The sequence below is a fragment of the Antechinus flavipes genome, chromosome 1 (genome assembly GCF_016432865.1).
Source record: "Antechinus flavipes isolate AdamAnt ecotype Samford, QLD, Australia chromosome 1, AdamAnt_v2, whole genome shotgun sequence".
Lineage (NCBI taxonomy): Eukaryota > Metazoa > Chordata > Mammalia > Dasyuromorphia > Dasyuridae > Antechinus > Antechinus flavipes.
Genome location: NC_067398.1, coordinates 197,579,545 through 197,593,572, shown reverse-complemented (window position 1 = coordinate 197,593,572; position 14,028 = coordinate 197,579,545). Strand labels below are relative to the sequence as shown.

At 32.6% G+C, this 14,028-nt stretch overlaps 1 protein-coding gene across 1 annotated transcript in view; it reads left to right on the top strand.

The window, feature by feature from the left end:
- MAN2A1 (mannosidase alpha class 2A member 1) overlaps positions 1-14,028 on the top strand; it is a 180,702-nt gene that overhangs the window by 33,801 nt on the left and 132,873 nt on the right. The window contains exon 4 of the mRNA XM_051994766.1: positions 2,009-2,180. Coding sequence (XP_051850726.1) covers positions 2,009-2,180 — 172 coding nt within the window. The remainder of the gene's footprint in view (positions 1-2,008; positions 2,181-14,028) is intronic.

The following is a 14,028-nucleotide window of genomic DNA, read 5'->3' as shown; positions in this document are numbered from 1 at the left end:
TAATACATATAACATAATACTTAAAATTTTTTTTTATTATAGCTTTTTATTTACAAGTTATATGCATGGATAATTTTACAGCATTGACAATTGCCAAACCTTTTGTTCCAATTTTTCCCCTCCTTCGTCCCCACCCTCTCCCCCAGATGGCAGGTTGACCAATACATAACATAATACTTTTTATACATGATATAGTTATGTTATTAAAGAATACAATGGAAAAAGAATTTAGAGATAAGGTTTGATGTATGCTAAAAGTTTTGTGAGTTTTGTGAGAACCAAAGTAATTGAAACTTAATGAGATAAGAAAACTGAGCCAAATAATATAAAACCAATTTGGAATAAATCAGTTTAACTCTTTAAATTTAGAAAAATTTCGTTTCAAGAAGAATCCTATTTCATTGATTTATAATGTTTATTTTGGCTTAACAAGATTATTTTAGTGTCTTGGTAGCCTGGACAATAAATTACTGGCTAAAGTAAATATAATTAATTGTGCTGAAGCTTTTAATAGTGTGTTAGATTGACTATTGTCCTTATAACAGTTATGTGGCTAACTAGTTGGATATTTGTATAGCATTCAGTTAGTCTTAAAGTGTGGCCATTTTATCAAAATTAGATTTTGGTGATTTGGGGTTTTCTCACATTTATAATTTTTGAAGTGCCATGAATTATCTTGTTTGTGGAAGAGATATAGTTAGTAGAAAGAAGTGTTGGCCATTGGATAAGGTGATCTAAAATTCTTATTAGGTTAGAGTTGTCCTAGGTTTTTTTGCTAAGAGGGATTACTAGAAATTTTCAGTAAGAGGATTTCCATGGCCTCAGAGGGCTCTTTTCTGGACTGAAAAAAATGTTATCTGACCTGTACCTTTTCCATTTCCTCCATTTTAGAACAAATCTTGGGCTCCAAGATAGTTTCTGCAGAATCCTATTAAAAAACATTGGTGAGAACACAAATTACCTCCAAATGATATGGTGCTGTAGAATGAGTGCCAGAAATGAAGCCAGGGAATCAAAATCTGATTATTACTTACTACCCATCTGATCTAGGGCAGTTTCCTTAACTTTATTATTCGTCAGCCATGGAATTATAAAATGAAAGCTTTGGAATACATGATCTTTTGAGGTTCCATTTGCCTTTAAATCTAAGATCTCATAGTTTTAAGTTTAATTACAATAAATCATTTCACAGATTAGGATTCTTCTCTCCTCATTCCCCTTTCCCAGCCCACAATTACAATATACACAAAATGTATGTTTTTTACTTACAAGAAATAAATTGACTGCTGTTCCAAATTATTAGTAACTCTTGGAAAAATGTAAGACTTAAGAATTTGTTATGTTGAATTTATACTCATTTTCAGCAAAAGAAATATAGGTTTGCCAGCAATTGCATGCTTTAGAAGCCACTGTTTGAACTGGCAAGAAAAGACCTTTAGTAACACTTTTCCACTCATTTTCTTTGCAAATAGTATAATTTGATTTATAAAGTCATAATCTTCCTTTTTAAATGAGTTTTAGATATAATGGAGCAAAGATTATACTTTATTTGATGTTTTGTCTAATTTATTTGATTAATGTAATAGCATATGGAGTATAGCAGTTTCAGCGCTATATGCAGAAGGTCTACTCAGATCTTTTAAATCAGTACTACTGGTTCTTTATGCTATTTGTTCTATTCAGATTTTTAAAGTAGGAAGAATTGCTGTCAAAAATTTAGAAATAGAAGGATTAGATAGAGTAATTGCATTGTGTTGTTTTTGACTAATCTTCAATTTATGCACCTCATTTTAATATTTATTTTAAGAGATAATTTCTGTCTTTTTCTAGCTATATATTTGCCATTTGGTTAATTATCAAATTTAATCATAGCAATTAGCAACTATTCTTTAAGATTTTAAATTATATAACCTTTTTGCATTGAAAACTTAAAAGATTGCCTTTGAAACTGAAATACTATGATTTAACTGAAATCAGATTTGTGTGGTATATTTGTGTCTCAATTTAGGTTGGCTGAAGACTTTCAATGACTACTTTAGAGACCAAACCCAGCATATTCTTAATAACATGGTGGTAAAGCTGAATGAAGACAGAAGGAGAAAATTTATGTGGTCTGAAATCTCTTATTTTTCAAAATGGTGGGATGGAATAGATAGTCAGAAGAAGGATGCTGTTAAGAGGTTTGTTTCTAAAAATTAATTTCTTTTTGGAAGTTCATAGGATTATAGACTAATTAGGGAAATCATGCTGAATTTATATATTGTGCAATTGAAAGAATATATTATAAAATATAAAAAAAATCTTATATTTAAAAGAGTCCTTTGCCTGCAGAATTTTGGATTATTACATTTTAAAATTCTGTATCCAAGAAATGGTTTTACAGCAATCATAGATCTCAAATTGTATTTAAATTTGGGACAACAAAGTGTTTTTTCGTGTATTTCAGTTTTTTCCCCACCTCTTCATTGTTTTTGGGAATTATTTATTCCTTTATTATTTGCAAATGTTGTTTACTGTAAGCTCTGTCCTATTCTTATACTCCAGTGAAATAGTCTTGATTGAAAAGTTAAGGTGGTTTTATATCCATATTCTGTATCTCAAACTCTGTTCTTAATCTAGACCTCCTGAAAATTTCTTGCCTATCCTAATTAGAATTTTATTCATATATTCTTTTCAAAATGAAGAATACTTTGTTTTTTGCAAATTAAGGTAGATTTCTCTGAAAGCAGAATAAAAATGTAAGACATAACAGTTTATTATAATCTTAGGATTTTGCTACTCAATATTTTCAGATCTTGAACATTTATGTGTAACTGATTATTTTTAACATTATTTATTAAATGGTTGTAATTTTTTTTTTTTTTTTTAGAGAATGAATAGGATTAGAAAACTAACTGAAAATCAGTAAAAATTAACAGAAAAATCTGTTAATCCCCAAACGGTTTTGCACATAATAAATTAAATGTAGAATATCAATTTATTTAAAAATCCCAACTGATCTATAACTCCAAGTGATTCTCATAATCTTTCTTCTCCTAAAAAGGCTTATTTACTTTTTCCCTATAGCAGAAGTACTAAGAGTTTAATCAATGTGAAAGAAAAGATAAAATTTGTGAACTGCAGATGTCTTTGTGTGCATGTCATCTAATGCTTTTATTTTCTTTATTATTATTTAAAATAATTTAATTGATTATAATTGTGGAACATTTCAAAAATACTTACATAAAAGCAATTTTTATAAAAATCCACACATTTAAAGTATTGTTTTACTGAAAAAATAGTAGACATTGTAATTATTATTTTAGAGAATTCAAATTTTGGCATTTATTGTTAGAGTTAAATATTGAATAACCTAAGAAAAAGGAGTATCTTAAAGATTAATTTTGACTGTAAATGCTTTTAAATATTGTATTGTAAACAATGCATAAAAACTTCAAGCTCCTAGATTGGGAATAACTGAAAAAATTGAATTTTTATGTCTTTTATTATTGATACATATATGTATATATACATGCATGCATCATTCATACCCATGTGTGTATATAGACATAGATATGTAAAACTTGTTTATTAATTGTATGATAAACTAGCATATTTAAATACAATATGATTTTTTGAAGCAGCCAATGCTGTATCATACAATAAATAACTAAGATTTTCTGGATTTATTTTTGAATGTCAGAATTATGCTAAAGATCCTCTTGTAGGAATCCTGCGTGTACTTAGAGTAAATAAAATGGAAAATGTGGGAGCTCTTTGGTTCATATATATAGAAAGTTTCTGGAGTAGAAGAACGCTATGGTAGCTGCTTCTAGTTTGCAGCAGCAAACATATTCTGGTAATGAATTATCTAGATTTCTAAAACTTTTTATTATTTATAAAAATGTGGTATAAAATGGCCTATTAGCCACCATTTTAATAAAAAATCCAGTAATATAGATTAGTATTGTTTTATCTGATCCTTGAGTTTACAGAAGCAAGAGTTCAAGCAATTTGTAGAAACATTTAGTTATTGTTTTGTAACATAATTCAATCTAAAGGAAAATTTTTTAAAGTTTAAAATATATATATATATATGTATGTATACATATATATATATATACATGAATATCAGCTTAATTGAGGATCTAAGGGTTAGAACTGAGGGAGTCTTAAAGGTTAAATATTTTTTTTGTTTTCACTTTCTTTAAATAGAATGAATTAGAGTTAATAAAATCACTTTGAATATTCTAACAAAATTTCTAAATGTAGAAATATCAGATTGTAAATCATATAAAAATTGAATTTCATTCTAATTTATTTTGTATGATACATTTTTACAAAAAATCCTAAATGTTAAAAATGTGATGTATAATAATGTAGCAGATCCTTCAGAAGACAAGCTTTTAAGAGAAAGCATTACACATAAAAGTTAAAATATGGTGGAAAAATACAGGTATTAAATTCTTTACTTTGCTCCATTTTCTGATAAGAGGTGAATGAAGCCATTTTTATATCTGTTGGTAAAAGACAGCACCTCTGTTTGTGTCCTTGACTCTGTCCCCTATTGTTCCTCCTGGAAACCAGGAATTTTCTTCCCCTTCCTTAAGTTCTATTTTTTGTAGTTCTTTTTTCTGCTACCTACAAATTTAAGATAAGTCTTACCTACCTTAAAAAAACAAAACAAACAAAAACAAAAAACAGCTTCACTGGTCCTTGTGATCCTTTATCTCTTTCCTTTCACAGCCAGATTAAAGAAAAAATTCTTGATATTTATTGCCTCTGTCTCTTCTCATATTTTTTCTCAGTCTCATGTTTTGACTCATGTTTTCAGATCATTCAACTAAAACTATTGTCTCTAAGATCATCACGAATTTAACTGCCAAATCAGATAACCCTTTTCTGTTCTTATTTATGTCATAATGACATCCTTGTTATCATTTTACATTTTTAACTATCTCTTCCTCTTGAATACTAATTTATGGAATTACTTTTCTAATGAAATTTTTATGAAATTACTGGCCATTTCTTAGTTTATTTTATTGAGTCATCATCTGTCTCCTGTTCCCTAACAGTTTTTCTTCAGGGATTTGTCCTTGCCTTTTCCCCTTCTCTCTGTGTCCTATCTCTATTCTTGTCAGCTCTCATGGGTTCATTTACTATCTCTGTTCAGGTGACTCTCAGATTTAATCTAATCTATCCTGAGCTGCAGACTTCTATCACTAGCTGCCTGTAGGACCTCTCTACCTGGATGTTCCATATTTATCAAAAACTAAATGTGGCCAAAATGCAACTCACTTTTTCTTATTAAATGCATTCATCTCTCCTTGTTTTTTCAAAATTAGCAACATTCTTTCACATTATCAACATTCTGATTTGAAACTTCAGAATTATCTTTAACTCTCCATTTTTTCATATTTCTCAGTATGTTCTTAAATTGCTAAATCCTATCCACTTTCATAATGTTTCTTGGTTTTTTTTTTTTCCCCACCTTTCCATTCATACAGTCATCTCTCTAATTCAGATCCTCATTACTATTTACTTTGACATTGCAGTAGCCTTCTAATTGGTCTCTGTGCCCTAGGTTTCTCTTCTGTCTAGTAATCTTCCATGTGCCTGCCAAATTTGTGTTCCTAAAGTATGAGTTTGTCCATATTACTCTGCTGCTTCATGAGCAGCAGTCCAGTGCTGTCCAGGATAAAGGACATGTAAAATCTGTCTTCAGCTCTATCTTTCTAGACTTATTTCTTAGGAATTTGTCCCTATATCTGTCCAGCCAGCTCTAATCTTTCTGCTTAAATTTGCCATGTATGCATCATTATCTGCCTGTAAGACATTTCCAACTTGGTGTTTCATAGATATCTCAAACTCAGCATGGCCAAAAGAAAGCTTACTTTCTCATCGCCCCATACTTACTCTCCTCTGGATTTTTTTATTACTATCAATCTACCATCTACTATTATTATAGTCATGGATGTAAATAGTCTTGGTGTTATTCTCAACTTCTCTCCTCAAAATATATTCAATCTATTGTCAAATCTTGTTGTTTATTCCTCCACAACATTATTTCTATATGTCTTTTTCTTTCCATTCACTCAGCTATTATTCTACAATTGGCCATTATCATCTCTTGCCTAAGTTACTGGAATAGTATTCTTTCTCTCTCTCTTTACTTCCCTTCCTCCCTCCCCCTGCCTCTTCCCTCCCTCTCCCCCCCACCACCTTTTCCCTTCTTCCTTTCCTTCCTCTTTCCTTCCTTCTCTCCCCCCTCTCTCCCTCCTTCTTCTTTCCTCCCTCCTTCCCTCCCTTCTTTCTTCCTCTACTCCTCTCCCTTTTTCCCTCCCTCACACAGTTTAGTGTCTGAGACTGAATTTGAACTCCAGTCCTCCTGACTTGGTGGTTGGTGCTCTATCCACTGTACCATGTAACTGCCCTTCAGATAGTCTTCTAATTGGACTGTGCCTCAAATCTCTCTGTACTCTAGTCCATCTTTCACATAAGTGTCAAAATGATTTTTCTAAAGTTCAGATCTAACTATGTAGCACTGCCTCTCCCCTCTATTCCTGCATTCTTTTAATTCCAGTGGTTTCTGATTATCTTTAGGTTCAAATATAAACTTTTCTGGCTTTTAAAATTCTTCACAACCTGATAATGTCCTGCCTTTCCAGTCTTCTAAGAAATTATTCCTATTCTACACATACATTAACCCAGCAGCACTGATCTGCTCAGGGTTACTCATATGATTCCCCATCTTCTGATTCTAATCCTTTGCATTAGCTGTCCTTTATATCTAGAATGATCTCTGTGTTTACTTCTTTCATTTAGAATGTCTCATTTATTCTTGACTTTGGCACCATAATGAAGTCTTTTCTGATCCTTGTCACTTCCAGTGTTTTATGTATTGGTTTTCCCCATATTAGTCTTCTAATTCTTTTTTTTTTTTAATTTTAATAACAGCCTTTTATTTTCAAAATACATGCAAAGATACTTTTTGACATTCACCCTTGAAAAACCTTGTGTTCTAGATTTTTCTTCTTTCCTTCTTCACTCTTTTCCCTAGACAGAAAATAATCCAATACAGGTTAAACATGTATAATTCTTCTAAACATATTTATTATGTTATACAAGAAAAGTCAAAATAAAAGGAGAAAAAAATTAAAAAGAAAAATCAAGAAAACAATAAAAATGAAAACACACATTAGTCTTCTTGCACATATTTTCATACTTTTTTATATATAAATATACTTATTAATATTTTTTTTTAATCAAAATATGATTTGTTATCAGGATGGCTCTCTGGAAGGGAAAGTAGGAGGAATACTGGGAGAAATTTTGGTGATGAAAAAACAAAAGATTAACACATTTTTGTTTTGCAAAAAGAAAATAAACTTCTTGAGGGCAGGGAATATTTTTGCTTTTCATTTGTATTCCCAGTGCCTACATTCCTTTAAAGATGACCTCTGATAGCTATGCTTTCTAGATTTAAGATGGCATACCTGTGACTTAAATTTTATGTTCAGACTTTCAGTTCTTGTATGCTTTTATTCCTTTCCACCAAAATACCTTTTTTTTAAAGTGATTTTTAATGTAGCACTAATGTATATTGGAACAGTTTGAACTATTATATACTGTATGAAACCTCTATTCTCTCTCTCTTTTTTTAATATATATATTTTTATTTTAAATAACTTTTTATTGACAGAACCCATGCCAGGGTAATTTTTTACAGCATTATCCCTTACACTCACTTCTATTCCGATTTTTCCCCTCCCTCCCTCCACTCCCTCCCCCAGATGGCAAGCAGTCCTTTACATGTTAAATAAGTTGCAGTATATCCTAGATACAATATATGTGTGCGGAACCGAACAGTTCTCTTATTGCACAGGGAGAATTGGATTCAGAAGGTATAAATAACCCAGGAAGAAAAACAAAAATGCAAGCAGTTTATAGTCATTTCCCAGTGTTCTTTCTTTGGGTGTAGCTGCTTCTGTCCATCCTTGATCAATTGAAACTGAATTAGCTCTCTTTATCGAAGAAATCCACTTCCATCAGAATACATCCTCAAACAGTATTGTTGTTGAAGTATATAATGATCTCCTGGTTCTGCTCATTTCACTTAGCATCAGTTCATGTAAGTCGCACCAGTCCTCTCTGTATTCATCCTGCTGGTCATTTCTTACAGAACAATAATATTCCATAACGTTCATATATCACAATTTACTCAACAGTTCTCCAATTGATGGACATCCATTCATTTTCCAGTTTCTAGCCACTATAAACAGGGCTGCCACAAACATTTTGGCACATACAGGTCTCTTTCCCTTCTTTAGTATCTCTTTGGGGTATAAGCCCAGTAGAAACACTGCTGGATCAAAGGGTATGCACAGTTTGATAACTTTTTGAGCACAGTTCCAAATTGCTCTCCAAAATGGCTGGATGTGTTCACAATTCTACCAACAATGTATCAGTGTCCCTGTTTTCCCACATCCCCTCCAACATTCCCCATTATCTTTCCCTGTTATTCTAGCCAATCTGACAGGTGTGTAGTGGTATCTCAGAGTTGTCTTAATTTGCATTTCTCTGATTAATAATAACTTGGAGCATCTTTTCATATGGCTAGAAATAGTTTTAATTTCTTCATCTGAGAATTGTCTGTTCATATCCTTTGACCATTTATCAATTGGAGAATGCCTTGATTTCTTATAAATTGGAATCAACTCTCAATATATTTTGGAAATGAGGCCTTTATCAGAACCTTTGACTGTAAAAATGTTTTCCCAGTTTATTGTTTCCCTTCTAATCTTGTCTGCATTTGTTTTGTTTGTACAGAAACTTTTCAATTTGATATAATCAAAATTCTCTATTTTGTGGTCAGTAGTGATTTCTAGTTCTTCTTTGGTCATAAATTCCTCCCTCTTCCACAGGTCTGAGAGGTAAACTATCCTATGCTCTTCCAATTTATTTATAATCTCATTCTTTATGCCTAGGTCATGAACCCATTTTGACCTTATCTTGGTTGTGTACGGTGTTAAGTGTGGGTCAATGCCTAGTTTCTGTCATACTAATTTCCAATTTTCCCAGCAATTTTTGTCAAATAATGCATTCTTATCCCAAAATCTGGGGTCTTTGGGTTTGTCAAACACTATATTGTTAAAGTGTTTGGCTGTTTTGTCCTTTGAACCTAACCTATTCCATTGATCAACTAGTCTATTTCTTAGCCAATACCAGATGGTTTTAGTAACTGCTGCTTTATAATATAATTTTAGATCTGATATAGCTAGGCCACCTTCATTTGATTTTTTTTTTCCCATTAATTCCCTTGAAATTCTTGACCTTTTGTTTTTCCATATGAACTTTGTTATTTTTCCTAGGTCATCAAAATAGATTTTGGGAGTCTGATTGGTATAGCATTAAATAAATAGATTAATTTAGATAGTATTGTCATCTTTATTATATTTGCTCGCCCAATCCAAGAGCATTTAATATTTTTCCAGTTGCTTAGATCAGACTTAATTTATGTGGAAAGTGTTTTGTAGTTTTGCTCATAAAGTTTCTGATTTTCCCTTGGCAGATAGTTTCCTAAATATTGTATACAATCAGTAGTTACTTTAAATGGAATTTCTCTTTGTAACTCTAATTGTTGGGTTTTGTTAGTGATATATAAGAATGCTGATGACTTATGTGGGTTTCTTTTGTATCCTGCAACTTTGCTAAAGGTGTGGATTGTTTCTAGTAACTTTTTAGTAGAGTCTCTGGGGTTCTCTAAGTATACCATCATATCATCAGCAAAGAGTGATAATTTGGTTTCCTCATTGCCTATTCTTATTCCTTTAATCTCTTTCTCAACTCTTATTGCTAAAGCTAGCATTTATAATACAATATTAAATAGTAATGGTGATAGTAGGCAACCTTGTTTCACTCCTGATCTTATTGGGAATGGTTGCAGTTTGTCCCTGTTACATATGATGCTTACTACTGGAAACCTCTATTCTCAATAAGGTTATTTCCATGTGGAATTTCCTGCCTTGCAACATAATCTCAGTCTTTCTCTCTTACACACACACACACACACACACACACACACACTTTTCAGCAAGATATTTCCTATCCATATATCTTAATCATGTATTTCTTAAAAGATGCAACAACAGAGAAATCTTTGTCCTTTTGGTATTTAAAATTAAGGACAGAAGGAAAGAAATAAATATTTATAAATTGTCTACTCTTTTCCAGACACTTTACAGATATTATCTCCTTTGATCCTCTTTGCAATCCTAGGAGTTTGGTGCTATTGTTGTCCTCATTTTATTTTTAACAAAACTGAGGTGGATAGGGACTTGTCTACGATCACTTGTAAGTGATTGAGGCTGAATTTGAACTCAGAACTTTGTAATTCAGGGCCTACTTGCCTCCTTCATGGAGGATTCTAATAAATTCTAAATAAAGGGATTATTTATAAATGGCAAGTTCCATGTAGTACCATTTGGCTCAAAACCTGCAGTTGTTCAGAGTTTGTAAAATGTGATTGATAATTGTTCAAGCATCAAGCCTAATTATCCATAAGGATACTTCTTTAGGGTATCTTTCCCTAGGAAGCTCATCATTGGGAAATCTCATGCTAGACTGAATCTGCCTGTTACTCACAACTCAGAAATCTCTGCCTGTTTGCTTAGACTTTCTGACTGAAGGGCAGAGCCATGGGCTCTGGCTTCTATTTAAGGTGGTGGAGCAAGGACCACACTACAGACTACGGTACATTCTGTACTGGCCACACTGCTTTTGGATCTCTTTTAAACTTTTTCATAATGCCTTTCTTCCTTCCTTGGGAGATTTACCACTGGAAAATCTCATTATCATTCAAGATTGAATTTGCCTGATACTAATAACTCATTAGTATCTTTTTTTGTTTAGAGGGCAGGACCAAAGATCCCAGGTCATCTATTTACATTGGGGACTCACCAGCAAGTCTTCCCAGTTCCCTATCAGCTACATTGCTTCTAGAATTCTTTGGATCTCCTCATCATCTCCCAATACTTCCAAATCTTTCTCTACCTTCCTTTTAAGCTTCCTATTGTCTTTTTCCATTGAAATGTAAACTTTTTGAGTGGTAGAGACTTATTATTTATTTATATCTCTAAGCACCTAGTACAATAGTGTCTCTTAGTAGGCACCTAATAGTTATTTATTAATAAAGAAAAAACTGAGTAAATCCTATAATCTGAATCACAATATTCACTTGGACAGCTAATTGAATTGACTCATTATAAAGCATATCTTGGACAAATATTGTCATTAGATGATGGACTGGGACTAAAGTTGAACAGGATGACAGGCTGGATTTCCTTGGAGAGACTGGGAAATTTTTAAGAAGTAAGTTTTCATCATTATCTTTGTTTTTACATATCCTGAATTTCCATTTTATCTTCCTGCCTCCATTATCCCTTATTATAATTTTTTTTTAAAGAAAAAGTTTAAAAAATGAGCAAATTAATTAATACATTAAAAAAAAAAAAAAACCTAATGTTCCATATCCAATTTGCAGGTGAATTGGAGAAAATATTTTCTTACATCTATTTTTTGTGTCTTTAAATCAAAGCTTGTTCTTTTAAACAGTATTCTTTTGGTGACACTCTACAACCACAAGTCAAAGTTAGGGGGGCACAAGAAGCAATGGAAAAAAGCCACAAGATTTCATACTTGGAAGGAACTTCAGCAGTCATTTAATCTAACCTATACCTAAAAAGAGAATCCCCCCTTTTATAACAATGACAGGTGATTATTCATCTTAAGCTTGAAAACATTTGATAAAGAAGATCATTATCTCTCTTGTCAGACCATTCTACTGTTAAGTAATTCTAATTGTTAAAAATTTTTGAAAAGGATCCACATGTAGAAAAATATTTATAGCATCTGTTTTTGTGATGGCAAAAAATTGGAAATTTGAAGGGATGTCTATTAATTGAGGGATGGCTGAAGAAGTTGTGGCATATGAATGTTAATGGAATGTTCTATAAGAAATGTATTTTCTTGCTTGTGGTTTTTCTTTTTTGTTCTGAGTCTTCTATCACAACAGTATTACTGAGGAAATGTTTATCATGATTGTGACAAGGGAGCCCCGAAACGCTCTAAAACTCCTTCAAGGAGAAAGTCTCCTTGAATCCTGCTCTGTAAAAACCCCACCTGAGGGAAACAAGACAAACAGCTTCATTCTGTTATCTAGGTGGGGCTGGTTGTGTCCTGAGCTAAAGAATTCCAACCCTATTGAATTGAAGAGACATCCATTCAATTTGAAGATTTTCTATTTGATTTCAGCTTAAGCTGTACGCACCCCCATCAAGAGCTACCACCAACTTGTAGATAAAAAGAGCCAAGTTGGGGCTCAGTCCTTGCAGAGGACCTAATAGGCCATCCCTGACATAGCAGCAATCTCTGCCCACTGAAATGATATCCTCTTTCAGCACTGGCCTCTCTTTATCTCCCTCACCTATTTCCCTAATGAGACTTTATACCTCTCTGTTGGGATTTCTCTACTAGAAACTTTACTTCTCTGCCAGGATCTTGCCACTAAGGAATTCAGTCTTTCTTTTCATGCATAGCAAAGGCTGACTTCCCAGTGCCAATAATAAACTTCATTTTATCAGTCTAGCTTTTTGGATTTGTAAATTCCTTTACAAAGGACCTTTGCACCACCAAAAGGGAGTTCCCACAACTCCCTACCTTGAGCTGAATCCAAAGGGGATTTAGGGGAGCTAAATCCCTTCATTTGGTTCCCTGAACCCCAAACCTGCCACTAACCTCATTATCTAACTCGCTGACCACCAGGAACCCTAATTTCCTCATTTTCGTTTCTTGAATCTAATCTCATCAATTGTACATGTATAACCTATATCAGATTGCTTACTATTTTGGAGATAGGGGAGAGAAAGAACAGAGGAAGAAGGGAGAAAAATTGGAATCTCAAAATCTTACAAAGGTGAATGTTGAAAACTATCTTTACATAAAATAGAAAAAAAAATTAAGCTAAAAAAAGTTTTCCCTAGCATCAAGCCTAATTTTCCTTTTTTATAATTCCCATTCTTTGCTCAAAAAAAAAATTATATACACCTTAAATTTTCTCTTCTTCAGATTTCACATTTCCAATTCTTTAAACCGATCAATGAATGTTGTTCATTATTCATTTGTTTTCAGTATGACAAGTTCTTTGTGACTCCATTTGGGTGTTTTTTGGCAAAGATAGTGGAGTGGTTTGCCATATCCTTCTCCAGCTCATTTTATTTTATTTTGTTAAATTTTTATTTTCCCCAGTTACATGTTAAAACATCACTGGGGAGAAGGAGTTTATACATGTACATTCTTTTTTTTTTTGGTTACATTTCCTTATGAGTTGTGTTGGGAGAAAAAAAAATCCAAAAAAAAAGAAAAAAACCGCAAGAGGAAAAAAAATAGGAGGAAAAAAAAAAGTAAGCATAGCATGCATTGATTTACATTCAGCTTCCATGATTTCTTTCTGGATGCAGATGGTGTTTTCCATCCAAAGTTTACTGAGATTGCCTTGCATCACTAAACTGTCGTAGTTGATCATTGCATAATCTTGCTGTGGCTGTACAATGTTTTCTTGGTTCTGCTTGTTTTGCTCAGCATCAGTTCATATAAATCTTTCCAAGTCTTCTAAAATCGGCCTATTTATCATTTTTTGTAGACATATAATATTCCATTATTTTCTTATGACATAATTTCATTCCCCAATGATGGGCATCTACTCATTTTCTAATTCTTTGTCACCCCAAAAAGAGCTGTTACAAACATTTTTGCACATATGGATCCTTTTTTATGATCTCTTTGGGATACAGACCCAGTAGAGACTGCTGAATCAAAAGGTATGCAGAGTTTTAGGGCCCTTTGGGCAAACTTCCAAATTGCTTTCCACAATAGTTGGATCACTTCACAACTCCACCAATAGTGCATTAGATTTTTGTCATTTACAGATTATTACTTTGCCTTCTTATGCTTTGATTTCCAACTATCAGATTAAGAACTTATAGGAACCTC